At 37.2% G+C, this 25051-nt stretch overlaps 1 protein-coding gene across 13 annotated transcripts in view; it reads right to left on the bottom strand.

The window, feature by feature from the left end:
• Nucleotides 1–25051, bottom strand: part of NUCB2 (nucleobindin 2) — a 59481-nt gene that overhangs the window by 17295 nt on the left and 17135 nt on the right. For 9 of the 13 annotated variants that reach the window (XM_054241456.2, XM_035265917.3, XM_009007744.5 and 6 more), the window contains 9 exons: nt 23018–23158; nt 22293–22400; nt 17426–17552; nt 9673–9776; nt 8030–8215; nt 7759–7849; nt 6349–6407; nt 6150–6242; nt 2722–2811 (listed from right to left, as the gene is read on the bottom strand). In XM_054241456.2, coding sequence (XP_054097431.1) covers nt 2722–2811; nt 6150–6242; nt 6349–6407; nt 7759–7849; nt 8030–8215; nt 9673–9776; nt 17426–17552; nt 22293–22400; nt 23018–23158 — 999 coding nt within the window. The remainder of the gene's footprint in view (nt 1–2721; nt 2812–6149; nt 6243–6348; nt 6408–7758; nt 7850–8029; nt 8216–9672; nt 9777–17425; nt 17553–22292; nt 22401–23017; nt 23159–25051) is intronic. The other 4 variants (XM_078340702.1, XM_078340701.1, XM_009007746.5 and 1 more) reach the window with 1 other exon arrangement.

The following is a 25051-nucleotide window of genomic DNA, read 5'->3' as shown; positions in this document are numbered from 1 at the left end:
ATCCCAGTACTTTGGGAGGACAAGGCAGGCAGATTGCTTGAGCTCAGGAGTTCAAGACCAGCCCAGGCAATGTGGAGAGGTCCTGCCTCTAGTAAAATACCAAAAAAAGATCCAGAAGTGGTGGTACACACCTGTGGTCTCAGCAACTCAGGAGCCTGACATGGGAGGATCACTTGAGCCCAGGTGGGTTGTGGGGGTGGGGGCAAAGGCTGCAGTGAGGTGAGATCACATCACTGCACTCCAGCCTGGGTGACAGAGCGAGACCCTGCCTTTTTAATTTTTTCTGTAAAATTATTTTTTTTTAAAAAAAGCTGACTCTGTCCAGACACAGTGGCTCACACATTTTGGGAGGTTGAAGCAGGAGAACTGCTTGAGCTTAGGAGTTCATGACCAACCTGGGCAATACAGTGAGACCCTGTCTATATTTATAAAATAAAAAAAAAAAAGAACAAAAGCTGCCTTCTGTTTCTGTCACTATGGTGGGCTAGACAAGATACTTTTTAAAATACAAAAGGTAAAACAGTAACTTTCCATAGAAAAATATGGAAATATGGTAGACATCACCTTAACAAAATTATCAAAGCTACCATTACCAGTTATGGGGATCATCAACATGTGTCTTCTGATAGGATACACTAAGCATCCTCTTCTGTGGTATTCAAGGGACATTATACAACATAACAGTCTGTCCTCTTGAAAAACTGTTTCAGATCAAAGGAGACTAGAAAGACATTACAACTGAATTCAATATATCATCTTGGATTTGCTTTTGTTATAAAGGATATTATTGGGAAAACTGACAAAATTTCATTAAGTCTAGAGATCAGGAAAGAGTCCCATGTGTGTAGTACTGATAATTTTACTGTGATTATATAAGGTAAATCCTGTTTGCAAGAAATATACACTCAAGTATTTTAGGTTAAAGTTTTATGATGTGCAATTTACTCCTAAGCAATTCAAAACTTTATATATATATGTGTGCATATGTACATATATGTTTATATATACATATACATACATATATTACTTTTATATGTTATATATACACACACATACAGATTAAAAACAGAGGGAGGAATAACAGAAAGATAAAGCAAATGTAGTTAAATCTGAAATTATGTCAAAATTTTAAAAGTATGTAATTATCTATGTTCTAGTCTGCCAGATGCACTAAAGGGGATGTATATTCAAATAATCTTAGCATTCTTCTTCACCAAAGTCCAGACACATTTCAAGACACATTTCCAGACAAAAACTCAATACAAGGCCAAGTACAGTGGCTCATACCTGTAATCCTAGCACTTTGGGAGGCTGAGGTGGACAGATCACAAGGTCAGGAGATGGAGACCATCCTGGCCAACATAGTGAAACCCCATCTTTACTAAAATACAAAAAATTAGCCGGGCATGGTGGTGTGCACCTGTAGTCCCAACTACTCGGGACACTGAGGCAGAGGAATCACTTGAACCCGGGAGGCAGAGGTTGCAGTGAGCCGAGATCGCACCACTACACTCAAGCCTGGTAACAGATTGAGACTCCATCTCAAAAAACAAAAAAAAACTTCAATACAAAAAGAGGATGACTTTTCTGACATCAAATCAAAGGGATCAAATATCCCAATTTGCCCAGAAATGTCTGGTTTTAGCAATGAAAAGTTCCACATCCTTGGAAATTCCTTAGTCCTGGGTAGACTAGAATAGTTGCTGACCCTTTCTCAAACTATTTTCTGGACAATTAAAATTTTAATTTAAATAGTAATCTTTTTAGTTTTTATGTAGAAAAAGACTATGTTCTTTCTTCAGTCTATTTTGGTTGGTGCCTCTCAGCTATTTTTTTCAAGCTGTCTGTGCACTCATTTATACACAGTTGACTGTGTTACAAATTGATATACTTTTCTGGAGCAACTTGGTGAGATACAATGAAAAATTTTTTAAATGTTCATAAATGTGAAGAATAGTTCTATTCCTGGGAGTTAATCCTAGGGAAATCACTATAGATTGACCAAAAATGTGTGAAGACATGGATAGTCATCATAGTGTCATTACAGTAAAATACTGGAATTTACTCAAAATGTCTAAATCTGGAGAAATGGATTTATAAATTTTGCTACAGCCATATAACTTCATGTTAAGTACTCATTTTTAAAATCATGTTTTTGAAGAATGACATTTAAAAAGTGTTTGTGAAATATTGTTAAATTTTAAAAAGTACAAAGTCATTTATATAGTATGAAGCCATTTTTTAAATACATAAATATGAATGTATATGTATGAATTTAAAACTAAATACATTGTTTACATACTGTATGCTACATGTGCATATACTATATATATAAATTGCATACTATTCCAAATTAACATAATACAATGCATAACTTAAGAGTCTACCTCTGAGTAATAAAATTATGAGTGAATTATAATTTATTCTTTCACTGTATCTACATTTCTAATATTCAATACTGAATCCTATTTTATACTTTGAAAGAAGTATAATTTTTAAAAGATTTCTAATGTTATGCAGTGTGATTATAAACAAGAAACAAAATTGCTACAAGCTTTCTAAGAAATCAAGTTCATTATTTTATAGTGACATTTACAGAAAAAAAACCCAAGATACTTAAGACTATACATGAAAACATAATGGGGAATAAAAGTTAAAAGTAGAAAAGACTGATGTAGACTTTGTTGAACCATACATCTCATTTAGAGTAGGTTCTATTACCTCCCAGCTATCTGGCTCCAAGAATTCTTTTTTTTCTGTGGCTTTCAAAAACTCCTCCAGAGTCACCAATCGGTCTTTGTTAGTATCAACCTGATTAAGAGAAAATGTATACATAATATAAAGTAAATCTTTCTCATATTACTTAGACACTAGCAAGTGTCTTGTAATAGATACTATTACATAAACACACAGCAATTAGGACTCACCTAACATCCACAGAAACTAGAGGAAAAAATAAAAAACAGAGTACTCAACATTACACTAGAATTACAGAATAAATACCTTTCTCTTATATAGAATGCAAATTGGAAAATATGAGATATCTATATACCTAATGACCACTAAGTTTCAGTCAGCTGATCTGAGTGGTTAGGTGGCTGGTGTTATCTTCCTCCTTTACCATAATATGTATAATCCCTCTTGAAGCCAAGTTCTTGAGTAAGAAAAATAACCAAGCCAGAAAGAGGACTGTTTTAGCCAAGAATAAAGGAGGTTAAATTAAAACTCTCTCAACATTTTTTTAAAAAACAATTACCTAAATCAAAACTAAAGTTGACAACCTCTCCAAATTCTCTTGCATAGCTGTGACAGCCTGTGGCAAATTTCATTACAAAGGTGTACTCTATAATGGTCAAAAAAATTCACTTGATAGTTGGGATGCCAGCAGTCAATGGAGATCCAAATTTAGCACTTACAGCTCAAAAATTCAGATGAAAATCAGTGAAGCAAAATAGTAGGATTCAATTACCCTGCAAATGATGCCTATATCAGAGTTGTTTGCTTAGAGGGAGGAGAGGCAGAGCAAGAACTGCAGAGAAGGGCAAATATTTAAATGAGGTGGTCATTAGATGGACCATGGACATTTAAGCACAGACTTGGCGGAAGTAAGACCTTGTGATGATCTTGAGAAGGTATATTCCAGAAAAAAAAGATAAAGTCCAAATGCCCTAAAATGGGAACAGGCTTGATAAGAGGTAAACATCAAAAGGCCAGTGTGGCCAGTGGAGAGAGAGAGAGTCACAGAACATGGGATTAGAGAGCAAGGCAAGGATAAAGTCACGAATCTTTTGGAAACAGGAGGGATTTGGGATCATATCACAAGGAAAAATGCAAGCTATTGAAGTATTTCTGTGCAAGAGAGCACAAGACCTGATTTATGCTTTTAGGAGCTTACTCTGCCTGTTTATAGAGAAGTGTCTATAGCGGGGTAAGGAATAGAAGCAGAGATGCCAGTTAGGAGACTTGCTTGGACTTTATTGGTATTAAATAGTAGTGGAACATGGGGGAAGTGGTCAAATTCTGCATCTGTTTGAAAGATAGATCAAATAGAACTTATAGAGGAAATGTAAAACAAGAGGAAAGAAGTCAAGGATGACTTAGCCTCAGCAACTAGATAAATGATTCACTTGCTGAAATAAAGAAGGCTGGGGAAGGAACAGATCTGGGTCTGGAAAAGATGTGTATTAAATATGCACAGAGAACTGTAAAGCAGATATAAGCCTGGTACTCAGGGAAGGGAGAGAGCTGAAGATAAAAATGTTGAACTCATCAGCAAACATGCTGATATAGAGCATACATAGAGACATGAGATTCCATACTATCACCTAAGCAAAGAATGAAGCTAGAAAGGAGAATAAGGCCAAGGGACAGGCCCAGGGCAATGCAACATGTAGAACTTGGAAACAGGAGGAAGAACCAGCAAAGAAGAGAGAGTGAGGTTATGAAGAAACTGAGCAGGTGTGGTTTTCCAAAAGCCAAGTGAAGGAAGCATTTCAAGAAAGAGAGGCATCAGCTATATCAAATGCTGCTAAGGGGTCACGTAAGATGGATTTGACAAGAGGTCATCCGATGGGAGGATTTTTAAATGGAATGATGGAGGCTACAGCATGTTCAGCACAGATTAAGATGAACATGAAAGAAGAAAAACAGGAAGAGGAAGAATAGACAACTCTTTGAAGAAGAACAGAGCAATAAGCCAGTAACCAGAGGTTGTTTTTTGTTTTTCAGTATCGAAGAAAAGGTTTACTTTGGTTTCATTTTGAGATGAAGTCTTGCTGTCACCCAGGCTGGAGTTCAGTGGTGCAATCTTGGCTCACCGCAACCTCCGCCTCCTGGGTTCAAGTGATTTTCATGACTCAGCCTCCCAAGTAGCTGGGATTATAGGTATGCACCACCACACCTGGCTAATTTTTGTATTTTTAGTAGAGACGGGGCTTCATGATGTTTGCCGTTTGAGACCAGTTTGAGACTGTTCTCGGACTCCTGACTTGAAGTGATCCACCTGTCACGACCTCCGAAAGTGCTGGGATTACAGGCATGAGCCACCGCACTCAGCTCAAAAAAACGTTTTATACCTGATATGCAGTAGCATCTTTATCTTTTAGAATGTTTTAAAGTAGTGACAAATTATTTTATTCATACTAAAGGCATCTAGTATAATAATCTGGATCAAAAATGCAAACTCCAGCCTGGGCAACATAGCAAAACCTTGTCCCTACAAAAACATAAACAGTTAGCCGGCAGCCTGGGCAACATGGCAAAACCTGTCTCTTAAAAAAAAAAAAATCTGCCTGGTGCAGTGGCTCATGCCTGTAATCCCATCTAGCACTCTGGAAGACTGAGGTGGGCGGATCACTTGAGGTCAGGAGTTCAATACCAGCCTAGCAAACGTGGTGAAACCCCATCTCTACTAAAAATTAAAAAATCAGCCAGGCGTGGTGGTACATGCTTGCAATCCCAGGTACTCAGGAGGCTGAGGCAGGAGAATTGCTTGAACCCGGGAGGCAGAGGCTGCAGTAAGCCAAGACAGAGCCACTGCACTCCAGCCTGGGTGACAGAGTGAGACTGTGTTTCAAAAACAAACCAGAAAAAGGCTGATGGCTCACACCTGTAGTCCCACCTATAATCCCAGCACTCTGGGAGACCGAAGCGGATGGACTACCTGAGGTCAGGAGTTCAAGACCAGCCTGGCCAACATGGTGAAATCTTGTCTCTACTAAAAATACAAAATTAGCCAGGTATGATGGTGGGTGCCTGTAATGCCAGCTCCTCAAAAGGCTGAGGCAGGAGAATCACTTGAACCTGGGAGGCAGAGGTTGCGGTGAGCCAAGATCATGCCACTGCACTCCAATGTGGGCGACAGAGACTCCATCTCAAAAAAAAAAAAAAAAGCCATGGCGACTTGAGCCTGTGGTCCTTCCTCAGTCTCAGGACGCTGAGACATGACTGCTTGAGCCCAGGAGACTGAGGTTACAATGAGCCATGATTGTATTACTGCACTCCAGTGCAACAGAGCAAGACCCTGTCTAAAAAAAAAAAAAAAAAAAAAAAGCAAACTCCATTCCAGTACATTCAGTATATTTTCCATCTTAAAGTAAGATTTATTGCAATATAGAAATAATATATTATCTTAAACTTTTAAAACATACCTCATTCATTACATGTTCCCTCATTCTAAGCCTTTCTTCTTCCATTTCTACCATATCATCCTCTTCATTTTTAGGGTCATATACTTTCTCCAACTAAAAAAAAATTTTTTTTAATTTTAATTACTTTCCATGAAAGGAAAGGAAGTAATAGAAGAAAAAAAGAGAACAAGAACACTGAATACTTAATAAACTCATTTACCTCTTTAGTAAATAGGGCTTCCAATTCTTGTTCATCTAGGAATCCATCACTATTGACATCTAAAGTTTAAAAGTTACAGATGCAAAAATAGATATTAATACCTTAGAAAATAAATAATTAAAATTCAACAATTTATAAAAGGTTTACAGTAGTACAGATGTGAAGCATCGGTAGACTGCAGAAAAGCATTTCTTCTTTTTCATGAAGCTTTAGATCAGCTCAATTGATAAATATGCTGTATTTATTTGCAATGCATAATCATTTGTGAGGAAAGTATATCGTGATCATTTTTTTCCAAAAATATAAAGTAAACCAATATTCTATGAGTAGAAGTAAAATTTAATATAGCCTATTAAATTTAATAATAAAAACAAAAATTTAAATAATAAAAATTATTTATAATTATAACTAAATAAAATTATAATAAAAAATTAAAAATAAAAATTTAATAAAATTTAATAAAGCCTATTAGATATAATCTAGCTAGTCACAGTTTACAGTTTTCAGTTTACAGAGAACTTTGCAATAATTCATATAATGACTCAACAGTAAAAGCAGGGATAAAGAACCTAAAATATTTTAGACTGAAGGTGAGCAATAAGACTATCATATTAGCCGGGCAAGGTGGCTGACACCTGTCATCCCAGCACTTTGGGAGGCCGAGGTGGGTGGATCATGAGGTCAGGAGATCAAGACCATCCTGGCCAACACGGTGAAACCCCATCTCTACTAAAAATATAAAAATTAGCTGGATTTAGTGGTGTATGCCCGTAGTCCCAGCTACTTGGGAGGCTGAGGCAGGAGAATCACTTGAACCTGGGAGGTAGAAGTTGCAGTGAGCCGAGATCGCACCACTGCACTCCAGTCTGGTGACAGAGTGAGGCTCCATCTCAAAAGAAAAAAAAAAAAACTATCATATTACCCTACAAAAACTCTAACTATGGCCAGGTGCAGTGGCTCACACCTGTAATCCCAACACTTTGGGAGGCCAAGGTGGGTGGATCATGAGGTGAGGACTTCAAGACCAGCCTGGCCAACATGGTGAAACCCCATCTCTACCAAAAATACAAAAATTATCCAGGTGTAGTGGCATAGGCTTGTAGTCCCAGCTACTCGGGAGGCTGAGGCAGGAAAATTGCTTGAACCCAGGAGGCAGAGGTTGCAGTAAGCTGAGATTGTGCCACTGCACTCTTACAAGCAGTAAGCTTGGGTGACAGAGTGAGACTCGGTCTCACTAGAACTCAATAGCAGACCTTGCCAGAAATTAAGAGGAAAGCAAATATTTTTTCAAACAGCAGATATAAATATCAAACATATATCAAATATATTTGTATCAAATCTGTTATCAAATTTTATCTATTTGTATCAAATAGATACAAATATCAAATATATTTGTATTAAATCTGTTACCATGTAATTTGAAAAATGTCTTGGGGTCAAAGTCATTAGGATCCAATCCATCAGTCTCTTCCCATACCTCTTTTAGTTGATCTTTGCTTCCCTGTGAATCAATTTAAAAAAAATTGTTCAAAACAAAATATAATATATCTGTACAGACTCAAAATATAAATTTGAGGAACTCTGGAGAATTAAGAATTAAGTACTAATAACATGATAAAATTCTGCTAATACAAAGCAGTATCTTTATCTAAAAATGGTTTCATAAAGTCACAGTTCTTACTGGATGATTAACTTTAGGGTGATTTTCATGCTTTTTCTTCATTTCTTCAAATTTAGATTCTTCTTCTTTCCTCTTTTCTTCATTCAATGTTTTTAAATATTCTCTCCTTTCATGCTCCTTCATCATTTCATATTTTTTAAATTCTTCATGTCGAGTCTTGTCATAGTGTTCCAGATCATTTGTTGCCTGAGATGCGATAATGCATTTAAGTTAAATAAAAACATGCATTTGCAAAATGTGTAAATAAAGCCATTCTTGAATATAGCAAATTCTTGAATAGAGGAGGTACAGGAGGGCAAAAATATAATGGACTCCTCTTTTTTTTTTTTTTTTGAGATGGAGTCTTGCTCTGTCATCCAGGCTGGAGTGCAGTTGCGTGATCTTGGCTCACTGCAACTTCAGCACCTCCCAGGTTCAAACGATTCTCCTGCCTCAGCCTTCCAAGTAACTGGGACTACAGGCATGCACCACCACACCTGGCTATTTTCAGTAGCAGTGGGGTTTCACCATATTGGTCAGGCTGGTCTTGAACTCCTGACATCGTGATCCACCCACCTCGGCCTCCCAAAGTGCTAGGTTACAGGCACAAGCCACCATGCCTGGCCTGGACTCCTCTTTTTTAATTCTACCATTTAATTTTAGTCAAGTTTATTTTTATTTTTTTATTTTTTATGAGACGAGTTTCACCTGTCACCCGGGCTGGAGTGCAGTGGCACGATTTTGGCTCACTGCCACTTCCATCTCCTGGATTCAAGCGATTCTCCCAACTCAGCCTCCTGAAACCTCCCGAGTAGCTGGGATTACAGGTGCTCACTACCATGCCTGGCTAATTTTTACATTTTTAGTAGAGATGGGGTTTGACCATGTTGGCCAGGCTGGTCTCAAACTCCTGACCTAAGGTGATCCACCCACCGCGGCCTCCCAAAGTGCTGGGATTACAGGCATAAGCCACCATGCCTGGCAATTTTAGTCATTATTATTACCAGAGATGTAGGTATTCAAAGAAATTAAAAGTTCAAAGCCAGCCCCAACTTTAGGAAGCTCATCATAAGCAAGTAATATATAAGTTGATTTCAAAAAAAAGAAGAAGAAAGGAACTACATCAAATCTAGACAGTTTAGAAAATTTAAATGGCTTCTAACCATTTAAGTAAGCTAATACCTGCCACGTTGGAACTAACTCTCTTCACATGTAATGTGAGAGGTCCACAAACTCTTATCTAAAATCCCCGAGGCCAGATGTGCTTCAGAATTTTCTACCTTAAAGAAAGGGAATATGGCACATATGCCATGTTATAGAATATCCCTGTAGCATCTGTAATCAAACAGACTAGTACTTCTTAAGCAAAATCTATAAATACTCACACTAAGTAGGCTAAATAAAAACTGTAAATGGTATTACTGTAATTGGTTCATTCAAGCCAGATTTCAGTTTCTACAGCTTTTGGATTTAGGAATTGTGGATAAGAGATTTTAGACCTGTATGTCCCTATTAATATCTATATTAATAAAGGTTAAGCTACCTTCCTTTAAAGATCTTCTACAGAATATATAGAAGTTAATTTCCATTTCATTGAGTTTATTTTTCAAATAACATAACCTCAAAGGCACAATAAACACAATGCTTTCTGGAGTTATTCTCACCGCTTTGATTAGCATATCTAAATCTGTGGATTCAAACTTGTCAGGATTCAGGTGGTTTAGGTGATCAAATTGTTTTAGAAGAGCTTGGTGGTCCATGCCTATATCTGAAAGTAAATGAGAAAACTGTAAATGATCAATTACTAGAAGCTAGAAACATTATAAATAATAGATAAGAAAAACATTTCATATTTATACCTATTAAGATTTTATAGGGAAATTCAAAGTTTTAGAATAAAGGTTTATGTCTACTTTATGAATACTGCATATGTTATTCTAGGCCAAGGTAGTGTCCTTGAACCTAGAGTGGAATACAATGGAATACAATTTAATATGTATATTTTTTTAAATTCTCTCTTTTTTTTTTTTTTTTTTTGAGACATGGTCCTGCTCTGTCACCCAAGCTGGAGGGCAATGGTACAATCATGGCTCACTGCATTTTTTAACCTCCTGGGCTCAAGCAATCCTCCCACCTCAGCTTCCCAAGTAGCTAGGACAACAGGCATGTGCCACTATGCCTGGGTCATTTTTTTTTTTTAATTTTTTGGTAGAGATTGCCCAGGCTGGTCTTGAATTTCTGGCCTCAAGTGATCCTCCCAGCACAGCCTCTGTAAGTGCTGAGATTACAGGCAGAGCCACCATGCTTGGCCTTTTGAATACTTTAATGTTATAGCTAAAATGACTAGTTATAATTATCAGCATAATTAATAACAAACCCTTTTTGAATATCTCAAAACTATTAAATATCCTGCTTTTAATTAGATAAACTCTAATATAGTGTCACTATCAAAGGTTAAAGTAGAATTTCTAAAAGTAAATGCTCTAAAGTTTACATGAAAGAATTCCCTGCATATTGTGCCAATGAATCCTTTATGAAACAATAAAAATCTAATGTAGGTAAATTCCTTTGAATTATGACTTACTTTTAAGGAAATACCAATTTTGTTTTAATTTTTAAAAAACAAGTTACAATTTGCTATAGTGAAATGGGTAAAGTGATGCTGGATTGTTTCAGTTGTATTACACAGTGGAGACTGTAATGGATACATAGCGGATACACATATAAAACAGCTCACCAGAAACAACCCAATATGAGCCCTTATAGAATTCAGCAAAATGGGTACATGTGTTGAAGTTGTTGGAAATCAGCTTTCATTTAGGAAGAAGGAATATACAAATATGGAATGGTGAAAGGCAAGAAAGAAATTGGTAGAGATGAATGGGAATTGGAACTATCTGTGTGAACTCAACATTTCTAAAATATGTGCATTTAACAGGTATATGCAAATATTTCATATGTATATGAATATGTATGTGTGTATATATGTGTATATGCATGTCTATGTGTATAAACATACATATTTTCTAACTCCGTGGGATTAAAGTGCCAAGAAAATACATTCTAGTAGCAAGGAGCATACCTAGTGCCAGCTCATGATCCAAAATATAGTTGCCCATTGGCCAGGTGCAGTGGCTCATGCCTATAATCCCAGCACTTTTCGAGGCCAAGGAAGTCAGATCACATGATCAAGAGATGGAGATCATCCTGGCCAACATGAAACCTCATCTCTACTAAAAATACAAAAATTAGCTTGGCTTGGTGGCACATGCCTGTAGGCCCAGCTACTCAGGAGGCTGAGGCAAGAGAATCGCTCAAACCCGGGAGGCAGAGGTTGCAGTGAGCTGAGATTACACCACTGCACTCCAGTCCGGTGACAGAGCGAGACTCTGTCTCAAAAAAATAATATATATGTTATATAATACATGTTTAATACATATTAAACATAAATAATATATAAAAACAAATATATTTTTTTTTCTTAGTGGGTTCATGTGTGCACGCATGCACGCATGCTCGCGCGCACACACACACACACACATATATATATATATGTATCTCCTCAGAGAAACGGCTCATTCCAGAGCTGGGGCAGGGTAGGTACAAGTTGATTCTGGAACATAACATTATGCCAGGAAGTGAAGAACTACTAAATCTAGTTCAACCAAGTTTTCACTGAATTCTAAGTGTGGCACTGTACTAGCAGTTCTATTTATGAAGAAAAGGCTTGTTTTAAGACTTAGCCTTAAAAAAACATAACCAGACAGTGAAATATATAAAAAGACCCTTAAGCTCACTCTAAGAGAAATGTATATTAAAACTGCACTGCTATGCTATCTAACAGAACTGGAAAACTCCTACAGTTTGATGACACATGCCATTAGTAAAGCTGTGAGGATTTATTGATGGTGGGTATGTATACTAATACAACCTCTATGGAGGCAAATGTGGCAATATCTATCAAAATTACAAACATATATATATATATTCTATATATAATTTGATTTGGAAATTTCACTGTAAGGAGAATTATCCTAAAGACAATCTTATAGGGATACACAGTGATATAGGTACAGGACAGTTCACTAGAAATAACCTAAATATCAATTGATAGGGGCCTGGCTAAATAAATTATAGTATATCCATATAATGGAGTGCTATGCAGTTGTAAAAACAATGAGATAGTCTTTATGTACTAACACAGAAAGATATTCAATATATATTATTAAAAGAAAAACAATCCACAAAAGTATATATTTCCTTTCACATAAAAAGAGAGGAACAATTTAAAAAATTATTTGTATTTGCATATATACAAATAAAGAAACTCAAGAATCAGGTACAGTGGCTCATGCCTATAATCCCAGTACTTTAGGAGGCTGAGACAGGAGGGTCACTTGAGGCCAGGAACAGGAGTTCAAGACCAGCCTGGACAACATAGCAAAACCTCTTCTCAATTTAACTTACAAATAAATAAATAGATAGATAAACTCAAGGAGGATGACGTTAGAAGACAATGGAAATTGACAGGATACAAAAATATCAGGTAGATTTTGCTCCATATTTTCTATGTTTGAACCATGTGAATGGGCCAGGTGTGGTGGCTCATGCCTGTAAACTCAGCACTTTGGGAGACATTGGTGGGTGGATCACTTGAGCTCAGGAGTTCAATACCAGCCTGGGTAACATAGCAAGACCCCACCTCAATAAAAAGAAAAAAAAAACTGCCTACTTTAAAAATTACCCTCCTCCCCAAAATTAAGACTGTTTAAGCCCTTCCTCAAATTATATTTCAATTTATACTGAATCAATAAAAAAATATTCCTTAGTTTCTAAGTTATATCAGACTGTTTTGTTTTTCCTTGAGATGGAGTCTCACTCTGTTACCCAGGATGGGGTGCACTGGCACCATCTCAGCTCACTGCAACCTCCACCTCCTGGTTTCAAGTGGGGTACAGTGGCACGATCTCAGCTTACTGCAACCTCCCCCTCCCAGATTCAAAAATTATCCAGGTGTGGTGGCACGTGCCTGTAGTCCCAGCTACTTGGAGGCCACCACAGCTGGCTAATTTCTGTACTTTTAGTAGAGACACGTTTCACCATGTTGGCCAGGCTGGTCTCAAAGTCCTGACCTCAGGTGATCCACGCACCTCAGCCTCCCAAAGTGCTGGGATTACAGGCATGAGCCACCATGCTCAGCCTAGACTGTTTCCTTTATGTAATAAAATTTAGTACCCATCCTGGAATAAAGAAGATACTGTTAAGACTGAGGGGATGGAAGTTGTCCTGGGCAGAGAAATCTCCACACATCTTAGGCCTGGCTTCAAGAATGGAATTACCTCAAGTAGTATGGCATGTCTCAATTTACTTCTCATAGATATCCTTAATTTCGGGATGATGTGTATTTGGTATTTGTTTTCTAAGACTATATGTTTAAAATGTAGATTACTATACTCTTTCCCAGAGCCAGAATCTCTGGAGGTCAGATCTAGTAATCTGTATTTCTAACAAGATTTCTAGGTGATTCTCACGCAATCTGAAGTTTTAGAACTACTATTCCAGGAGTTAAATGTTCAGATGCTTATCAATGACAAAAAACCACCCAGACAACCAGCCTATGGGAGCATATCACAAGGACACATGAACCAGTTTGAAAGCTCTCCCACTGGCTAAATCTGCTCTTTGATTTTGACTCATAATTAGAAAGTTTATTACAAGGCAATGCAAGAAGTTCACCTATGCTGTCACATAGTACTTTTATGATTTTTATTTTCTACACTTAAAATTCATTTACAATTATTCTGATATAGGATATAAGAAACATCGCTTCACTACACCTTTTCCCAAATGGCTAGCCAGTTATACCAACACTATTTAGTTAATAATCTGTTGGGTGTGGTGGCATACACCTATAATCCCTGCACTTTGGGAAGCCAAGGCAGGAAGATCACTTGAGGCCAGGAGTTCCCTCACACCAGCCTGGGGAACACAGTGAGACCTTGTCTCTACAGAAAAAAAAAAAATTAGCCAGGCATGATGGCACACTACTGTAGTCCTAGTTACTCAGAAGGCTGAAGTGTGAGAATCTCTTGAGCCCAGGGGTCAGGCTGCAATGAGCTATGATTGCACCACTGCACTCCAACCTTGGTGACAGAGTGAGACCTGTCTAAAAAAACTAAATAATAATAATAAAAAATAAAAACCTATCTTCATCCCACTAATAACGAGATACCACCTTTATATTAAACTAAATTCTGTTATATATTTAACTTACTTCTGGAATTTCTATTGTGTTTCATTGGTCTTTCTAAGTCATACAGTTTTAATGACTGAGGCTTAATGACATAATTTGATCTTTAATATTAAAGATTTAATATATATTAAAGGTCCAGTTTCTAATATCTAGTCCTTCATTGTTCTTTTTCAGAGGTATCTAAGTTTTCTTACTTGTGTCCTTTTTCTTTTCTTTTCTTTTTTGAGACTGAGTCTCACTCTGTCACCCAGGCTGGAGTGGAGTAGAGTGATTTCAGCTCACTGCAACTTCTGCCTCCTGGATTCAAGCGATTCTCCTGCCTCAGCCTCCCAAGTAGCTGGGATTACAGGCATGCGTCACCACTCCCAGCTAATTTTTGTATTTTTAGTAGAGACGGGGTTTTACCATGTTGGCCAGGCTGGTCTCGAACTCCTGACCTCAGGTGATCTGCCCACCTTGGCTTCCCAAAGTGCTAAGATTACAGGCGTTAGCCACTGTGCTCAGCCTACTTATGTCCTTTTTCATATGAGCTTTAAAAAATTCACTTGGTCAATTCTAAATCTTCTGGAAAAAAAAAAACTAAATAAAAAAAATTTTCACTTGCCTAGTGCCAGAAAAATAAATGTATATATTTTTATTGTAATTATATTTAAATTATACATTAACCTAGAGAAAACTGATATAACATTGAGTCTTTGTATCAAAAAGTTATTGTGTCTTCCCACTTGTGTAAGTATACTTTTGCATTCTTCATGAGTATTTTAAAGTTTTTGTCTGTCAGTTCTGCACATATCTGAATAAGTTTATTCTGGGCATTTAATCTTTGTTGCTATTGTAAATGGAGTCCTTTTCTTCAATTCTACCTTCTAACTGTTGTGTACATATGGAAAATATTGATTACTATCGATTAAGTTTACCATAATTTTCCTATTAAGGGGCTCAATTTTCCTATTGTTTATAGTAAGTTTTTCCATTAATTATTTTGGGTGTTCCATATATACAATCACCATATCATCTGTGAAAAAAGATGATTTTATCACCTCCTTTCCAAGTACTTTACCTCCAATTTTTTTTAATTTGGCTAGGCCGGGCACAGTGGCTCATGCCTGTAATCCCAGCACTTTGGGAGGCTGAGGCGGGTGGATCACCTGAGGTCAGCAGTTCAAGATCAGCCTGACCAACATGGTGAAACTCTGTCTCTAAAAAAATAAAAAATTAGCCAGGTGTGGTGGTGGGAGCCTGTAAGCTACTCTGGATGCTAAAGCAGGAGAATCATTTGAACCCGGGAGATGGAGATTGCAGTGAGCCAAGATTTTGCCACTATGCTCCAGCCTAGGTGACAGAACGAAATCTCATCTCAAAAAAAAAATTAAAAATTAAAATAAAAAATAAAAAAAATAAACGTTTTGAGTAGTACCTCCAAAGCAATGTTATTTAGTGGTGGTTACAGTAGGCAATGTTATTTAGTGGTGGTTACAGTAGGCAACACTGTCTTGTTTCTAATTTCAGTCAGGCTACATACTTGTGCTTTCCCACTTAGTATGATGTAACTGAATTGGATATAGCTAATTGTGTTACAGAAGTATCTATTAATTAGTGTTTTATTACTTTTTTTTTATCTTTCTTTTTCTTATCTTCACCCTGGAAGTATTTTATTACTTTAAATCATGAATTGGTATTCAATTTTGTCAAATGGATTTTCTGCATACATGGAGATAGCCATATGACTTATGAGATAACTTTAAGACATCCTTGCATTTCAGAAATTCTATTTCACAGCTATTTAATCTTCTCATAGTCTAAAAATAAAAGAATACAGGATTCAAATATTTATTCCAATTTATCATTTGTCCTTTGACTTTACGGTTTTTTGGTTTTATTTTTGTACAACAAAATTTTAAAGACTTTTTTCTCCTTAGGACTATTTATATGATAATTTATAATATTAGATTTCCTAATATTAAGTCAATCTTATATTCCTGAAATAAATCCAACTCTGTTATGAGATAAATTCTTTGGAGACATAATAATTTTGATTTTGGCATCAATACATTAACAAGAATGTGGAAGCTTTCCTTCTTTTTCTATGCTCTGGAATAGATTAAATAGAATTGACAATCTGCTCTTTAATGGTTTCACAGAATCACTCAAATCATTAAAGAGCAGACAGATAGTTTCCTTTATGAAACTATCTCATTCTGAGAGTCAGGCAAGGTGGCTTGCATATGTTATCCCAGCAACTCAGGATTGCTTAAGGCCAAAAGTTTGAGACCAGCTTGGGCAACACAGTGAGATCATGTCTTTAAAAAATAAAATTTAAAAAAAAATTAGCAGGGCATGGTGGTGTATGCCTGTACTCTTAGCTACTTGGGAGGCTGAAGTGGGAGGACTGCCTGAGCCCCATAAATTCAAGGCTGCAGTGAGCTATGATCATGCCACTGCACTCCAGCCTGGGTGACAGAGCAAGACTCGTCTCCTAAAATATTTTCTTTAAAAAAAGAAAGAAAAGAAATGGTCTGGATCTGGTGTTTTCTTCTTGGGGCTAGATCTCTGAAAAATTTTCTATTCCATATAAGAAAATTATTCTAATTAGATTTTCTTTCTCTGCTTTCCCTTAATATTTTTCCTCCTTTAAATCAGTTGTTTAATTCATTACTTTTCATTGCTATAATTATGGCTAATTGCACTAATTTTTGAATGATATAAAATGTATCATCTATTCAAAACATTAAATTCCAAAAATTAAGAGAAGCCAAATCAATACCAACATAAAATTTTGACTAGAAAGACATAGATGGCACGTGCTAATATAAATTGACCTCAACAACCAAATATTAAAATTTTCTAGCCAGGCCCAGTGGCTCATGCCTGTAATCTCAGCTCTTTGGCAAAGGTAGGAGGAGTGCTTGAGCCCAGGAGTTCAAGACCAGTCTGGGCAACACAGCAAGACTCTGTCTCTACAACTAATATAAAAATTAGTGAGGCGTGCTGGCACACACCTGTGGTCTCAGCCACTCAGGAGGCTGAGGATCACGTGAACCCAGGTGGCCAAGGCGGTAGTGAACTGTGATTGTGCCACTGCCCTCCAGTCTGAGTGACAGGGCAAGACCCATTTCAAAGAGAAAAAAGAAAAAAAAAAATCCTACCTTTTATTTAGCACTTACCTTGAAGGGAATCCAACTTAGCTTTAATTAGCATTCTTAACCTTCCTACTTCTTGCCTTTTCAGTTCATCGAGTTTTGTCCTCACATGGTGACTTACTAAATCCAGCTCTTTGCTTAGCCTCCCACTCTGTAAACAAAATTAATAAATTAGTTTTACCTATTACATTCCATTTTGAGACAAATGCAACAGCTTAAAAATAGGGTTATAATACATTAGTGATAAATGCTTTTGACTAAGTTAGATAAATTTAATATTATAACAAGAATTTCTTTCAAAAGGTATTAGCTTCAGGGTTGGGCACAGCAGCTCACCCTTGTAATCCCAGCACTTTGGAAGGCTGAGGCAGGCGATCACCTGAGGTTAGGAGTCCGAGACCAGCCTGGCCAATGTGGCACAATACCGTCTCTACTAAAAATGCAAAAATTAGCTTAGTGTGGTAATGCATGCCTGTAATCCCAGCTACTTGGGAGGCTGGGACAGGAGAATCACTTGAACCCAGGAGGCAGAGGTTGCAGTGAGCCAAGATTGTATCACTGCACTCCAGCCTGGGTGACAGGAGGGAGACTCTGTCTTAAAAAAAAAAAAAAAAGATTAGCTTTAATTCTAAAATCAAGATGTCTGAAAAACTATGTAATTTAGAAAAGCATCATTAAAGCACAAGGCAGAAACTCAAAAGGTTAAATTGTAAAATGGTATAGCCACTTCAGAAAACAGTTTGGCAGTTCCTCAAAAAGTTAAACATAGAGGTACCATGGCCCAACAATTCCATTCCTAGATATACACCTGAAAGAACTGAAAGCATGTTAACACAATAACTTAAACATAATGTTCATAGCTGCATATTCATACTAGCCAAAAAAGCAGAAACCTAAATGTCCATCAACTAATGAATGGATAAACAAAATATAATATATCTATACAATGGTATATTATTTGGCCATAGGAAAGTATAAAATCCTGACATATGCTGCAACATGAACGAACCTGTAAAACATTATGGTAAGTCAGAGAAACCAGATACAATAAACCACATATTATATGTATTGTATGAGTCCATGTATATGCAATGTCCAGAACAGGCAAATCCATAGAGATAAAAAGTAGATTCGTTGTGGTTGGGGGAAAGGTACAATTAGGAGTTACAGCTTAATGGGCACACAGTTTCTTTTGGAGACAATGAAAATATTCTAAAATTAGATAGTGATGATGATTGCATGACTCTGTGGGTATATGAAAAAACTACTGAAATGGCTGGGTGTGGTGGCTCATGCCTGTTATCCCAGGACTTTGGGAGGCTGAGGTGGGTGGATTACTTGAGCAATGGAGTTTGAGACCAGTCTGGCCAACATGGTAAAACCCCTGGACGACAGAGGAAGACTCCATCCCAAAAAACAAAAAAGCAAACAGACAAACAAACAAACAAAAAAAACGAATTTTACACTTTAAAAAGATAAATGTTATGGTATATGAATTATATGTCAACAAAGTTTTATTTTATTTATTTTGAGACAGGATCCTGGTCTGTCACCCAGGCTGGAGTGCAGTAGCATGATCATGGCTCACTGCAACCTCAGCCTCCCAGGCACAAGCAGTCCTCCCACCTCAAACTCCTGAGTAGCTGGGACTACAGATGCATACCAACATGCCTGACTAATTTTTGTATTTTTTGTAGAGAGAGAGTTTTGTCATGTTGCCCAGGCTGGTCTTGAACTTCTGAGCTCAAGCAATCTAGCCACCTCAGCCTCCCAAACTGCTGGGATTACAGGCATGAGCCACCGCATCCAGCCTGTTAGTTTTTAAAAAGTTAAGCAGGTCAGTACCATCAGAGCAAAAAAGAACATTTAAATTAAATTAAAAGTCAGTTGGCCTCCATAAGCATTAGTCATTCCATATATAAAAGCCTTTCAAAATTCATCTTTTTTAGGTCTCCTTTGGTTACTTTTTTCATAGATGAATGATTAGTAGGAAAACTAGGAGAATATACTGTTATAGAAACAAAAAGAGCAGTATATTTCAAGGAGATAATAGTCACTATTATTAGATAAAACAATGGTTGTCAAAATATAGTCCCTAACTGGAAGCATCAGCATCACCAGGGAATTTTAGAAATGCAGGCCCTTGAGTTACTGAATTGGACAGCCTGAAGGCAGAAACCAGAAATATGTTTTAACAAACCCTGAAATCTGAAAACTATTAAGATAAAATAAAGGAGCCTAGTAGGATGAGGAATCAAAGGTGTTAGGGTGTTCACTGGATTTGGCAATTAAGAAGTCATGGACACCCTCCATGAAGGGATATTCAATAGAACAGTGAGGGCGGAACCATACCCTTTCCAGTTAGGGAATGTTGGGAAGTGAAGAAATGCAGTATTCTTCTTTCAAAATGCTTAGCTAAAAAGGAAAGAGAGGCCGGGCACAGTTGCTCACACCTGTAATCCCAGCACTTTGGGAGGCCAAGGCAGGGGGATCACTTGAGGTAAGGAGTTTGAGACCAGCCTGGACAACATGGCAAAACCCTATCTCTACTAAAATACATAGCATCCCACGCCTGTAATCCCAGCTACTTGGCAGGCTGAGGTGGGAGGATCACTTGAGCCTGGGAGGCAGGGGTAGCAGTAAGCCAAGATCACGTCACTGTACTCCAGCTTAGGTGACCCTGTCCCTCCCCTGTCCCCCCAAAAAAAAGAAAGAGAAAACTCTTAACTTTTTTATGAGACAAGAATCTTTGCTTGGTTATTTGTGATGATTCTATTAGTTTGGGTTTTATTGTCTAGTTTTACTCATTTTTTTTTTTTCCTTTTTAAGAGATGAGGTCTCCCATCTCATGTAGGCTAGAGTACAGTCATACAATAATGCCTTATTGCAACCTCACACTTCTGGGGTCAAGTGATCTTCCCACCTCAGCTTTCTGAGCAGCTGGGACTGTAGGCACATACTACCACACCCAGCTAATTTTATCTATTTTTGGTAGAGACTGGGGTTTCATTATGTTGCCTAGGCTGCTCTTGAACTCCTGGGCTCAATTGATCCTCCTGCCTTAGCCTCCCAAACTGTTGGGATTAGAGGTATGTGCCACTGCGCCTGGCCTCAGACAATTTTTTTTCACTTTGAAGGTTAATTTTAATTAAATTAATTAATTTAAAATTTTAAGTTTTTGTAGTGACAGGGTCTCGCTATATTGCTCAGGCTAGTCTCAAACTACTGGCCAGAAGCCATCCTCCTGCTTCAGTCTCCCAAAGTGCTGGGATTACTGGTGTAAGCTGCTGCACCCAGCTCCTCATTTCTTTTTTATTATAAAACTATTTAACTTCATATTGGTTCCCCCAAAACTTCATAGGAAACAGGAATTGAAAGTGAAAGAAGATAGTTATAAAAGTATTCCCTGCACCCATCCAGGAAGCTTATTTTCTTCTTTTGCCTGAATATCTCTGTGGTATCTTCCATGATTCACATTTTCTATGTTACCCCAAATAATGCGTTTACTCCTGATGCAAGACATTAAGAGTTCTACATCAGACATATTCACCATAGGAAATTTGTTCCACAGATCGAATTAATCCTTCAGAAGGGCAAGATTATCCTCAAAGACAATTCCAGAGGATTATTAGCATAACACTATTACCTTTTCCCCAGAAAAGCTCATAACTTCCAGGAGGAGAGCTGCGAACTAAACGCCAGACCTGAGCACTAACAGATACCACAAGCTAACGGGAATCAGTCTTTCAAAGAAGTTGACACCAGGAACAGAAACTAAAATAAAAGGTTTGTTTGAGTCTTTCAAACGGTTTTCTTATTCTGATTCTAGAAAAAGGCAGCGTAAAGTTTTTAGAAAAGTAAAAAATAAACAAATAAAAGTAACATAAGCAAACAAAATTATCTTATTGAAATTTTAAAATTAACTGGATTGTTTTTACTCACTGAGTCTAAGACAAACCCAGCTAAACTTACTCATTTCCTTTTAAGGAAAGACTTCACAAAATCTCTCATGTCAGATCTTTACAACTCCCTTTCTTATTATCAGTACTAAAGAGCCGACTCTGGCTGAAATTATAGCAAGTAGGGTTCTTAGTACCAGGGCAAATGGTTAAACCTCTCTGATTGATATAATACATAACCCATTATCTCTTCTGTTAATCTGGGACTGATTAAAACACCAGGATCTCACCTATTCCAAACCTTTGAATAAATTCCTGCTGTTCTCAGATAATGACCCAAACTCCTTACCATGATACACAGGCCCTCTGTCACTGAAGCTGCGACTCTTTCCAAACCTCATCTTTCGGCCACTAAAGCCTCCACTTCCCATTCTGGGTTCTTGCAACAGTTAATGCTTCCAGTTTCCCATATACTTCTTGCAACAGTTAATGCTTCCAGTTTCCCATATACCTCTTGCCTCTGTACCCTTGCACCTTTGCCTGGGATGCCTCCCAGTCCCTCTCCTTTTCTCAGTTACATCTTTAAGCTCTGGCATAATCTCTATCAGGAAGAATGACTTCCCACCTTGCCCCATTGTTTCATATTAGATTATGTGTCTGTCTTCTGTATTTCTAGATTATATACTCATTGTATAATCCATCCCGCAATCTATTTCTGGATGATTTTCCCTTGAGGGTTCCTTAAGGGCTGGAAATAAATCTCATCTTTGTATTTCTAGTACTTAGCTCAGTGCCTGGCATGTGCAAATGTATGTTAAATGCTTAAGCCGAGTATGGTGGCATGCACCTGTAGTTCCAGCTACTGGAGAGGCTGAGGTGGGAGGATCGCTTGAGCCCAGGAGTTCAAGGCCAGCCTGTATTATATGGAGTGACCTCATCTTTAAAAAAAATTTAAATTAATATATATATATATATTACTTAATTGCATGTACCTTTATTTCCTCTATGTCTGCTTTCTGGAGCTTTTCTCTGAAGTGTTTATCTGTTTCCAGCACATCAATCACTTGCTTGAGATATTCATCATAATAAAGTCCAGTATCCTTCAAATTAAGAAACAAACAGTAATGCTTCTGCAGGTTTTTTCTTATCTGAATCTAAAAAGGTCAATCCTGAAAAATAATTTCTAGCAAAATGGCATTGAGACATATTTACTTTGATAGTTTCAACAAAGTGAAAAGTTATATTTCTGAAATGGTTTAATATCAGAACCAATATCGTCTTTTATTGTTACATAAAGGTAGATTTTTTTTTTTTTTACAACACTCTCTAGTCCAGTAGATTTTCTATATACTTCAGAAGATTTTACCATTTTGGTTTCTCCCCATTGTTATCTGTTTCTGCTTTGAATATAATACAGCATTTTCTTGGCTAGTTAGTTCTGCGTTGGAAATGTATTATGATTAAATCTTCTAGCTAATATACTAACTATATTACATAAATATTGTCTAATAGTAAACAGCATATGCTTGTCCAACACCCTTTCACTGCTATTTCAGAAATAGTTCCCAAGTGTACAATTTTATAAGTAATAAATATTACCAATATTTTTGTGATAATTCCTCCCATTTCATTTTGTTATAATTTCACCTCATTTAGTTATAATTATAATTCATTTCATTTAGTTATAATTCCTCCCATTTCACTTCATTTCACTTACTGGTGGTTCTATCTTTGCACTTTCCACAGGAATATTTTGTACTTTTGTCTTGTCTATGTCTATAGGCACAGCTTCAAGAGCAGTAAGTAGACATGTAATCAAGAGAAAGCAATACTGTCGCAGGAGAGTCCTCCACCTCATCTAAAATAAAGGAACAATTATGGTAAAGTCATGAAAAAATGTTTTAATACTATAGACATGCATTCCATATGTCACATTAATAATATATTTAATTGGGGCTGGGTGTGGTGACTCTTGCTTATAATCCCAGCACTTTGGAAGGCCAAGGCGGGTGGATCACAAGGTCAAGAGTTCAAGACCATCCTGGCCAACATGGTGAAACCCTACCTCTACTAAAAATACAAAAATTATCTGGGCGTGGTGGCATGAGCCTGTCATCCCAGCTACTCAGGAGGCTGAGGCAAGAGAATTACTTGAATCCGGGAGGCGGAGGTTGCGGTGAGCCAAGATCATGCCATTGCACTCCAGCCTGAGCAACAAGAGCGAAATTCTGTCTCAAAAACACACACACACACACACACACACACACACACACACACACACACATTTAATCTCAAGAGGTTTAATACAACAAAAAATTTATAGGAAAGGGAAATAGATAACATCTCAAAAATAATGCTTAAAAGAGATCACTAAAGAAAATCAAGGGAGAAATGTTTTTTAGCCAAAATTAAAAAGACAGAAAACAATATTTTAAAGTTTAAACTGTTTTTATAGTGTAAGAAAACATTTGGTTAATTACAAAACCTTCAATGTAGTCATGGCCTTTTTTTTTTTAAAGATAACATGTTTACCCACAGAACATCATTTGGAAAAGAACGCATAACCTCATTTTCACCACAACCCTAGCTGGTACATACTACATACACACGACAGTGACACATTGTACAAATGAAGAAATTAATAATTAAACCAATTCCCTTATGGAGCACTGTCTTGCCATTAACAAACACTAAAACTCACATTTTACTATCTTTATAGCAATGCTTTAGCATCTTTATTGAGATATATTACACATGTCATAAAATTTACCCATTTAAGTAGAGGATATGTCTAACCTATAAAGATGCTATGCAAAGTTTAGTTCTCAATCTTAGAAAATCAGATCATCTGAAAACCCATCAGAAATGCAAATTCTCAGGCTGTACCCAAAACCTCTGGGGTGGGGACCAGGAACCTGTTTTAACAAGCTTTCCAGGGGGTTCCTATGTGTACTAAAACCTGAGATTCACTCTTCTCTAGGGTACTAAAATCTCTAGTAGGATAGTATACTTCACCGAATGTCTTTCTCACTGTGAAACTGCTCCTCTTCCCCACAATTATTTTTAATAACAAAAAAGGTTTATTACTCATTCATGCTTCATGCCTTCACATATGGAGGTGTGCATTTTGGGTTTTTTGAGGTATAACTCATAAGCCATAAAATGTTTTAAATTATACTATTCAGTGTTTTCCAGAATATTCACAAGACTGTGCAACCATCTCTACTATCTAATTTTAAAACATTTTTATCATCTCCAAAAGAAATCCCATACCCATTAGCAGTCACTCACTGTTCTTTTTTTCCATCCCCTGGCCACCACTAATCTACTTTCTATCTGTATAGATCTGCCTATTTTGGACATTTCATATAAATGGAATTTTATGATATGTAGCCTTTTGTGTCTGGCTTTTTTCACTTAACAGTATGTTTTCAGGCCCAACCACACTGTAACAAGTATCAAGACAGGGTCTCACTCTGTGATTCAGGCTGGAGTGCAATAGCACAATCTCAGCTCACTGCAGCCTCTGCTTCCTGGGTGTAAGCGATTCTCCTGCCTCAGCCTCCCGAGTAGCTGGGACTATAGGTGTGTACCACCACGTCTGGCTAATTTTTGTATTTTTAGTAGAGACAGGGTTTTACCATGTTACTCAGGTGGGTTTTGAACTCCTGACCTCAGGTGATCCACCCACCTCGACCTCCCAAAGTGCTAGGATTACAGGTGTGAGTCACCGTGCCTGGCCAACTTTATT

Source organism: Callithrix jacchus, chromosome 10, assembly GCF_049354715.1.
Source record: "Callithrix jacchus isolate 240 chromosome 10, calJac240_pri, whole genome shotgun sequence".
NCBI lineage: Eukaryota > Metazoa > Chordata > Mammalia > Primates > Cebidae > Callithrix > Callithrix jacchus.
Note: the sequence above shows the minus strand (reverse complement) of the source record. Positions and strands in the feature narration are given on the sequence as shown.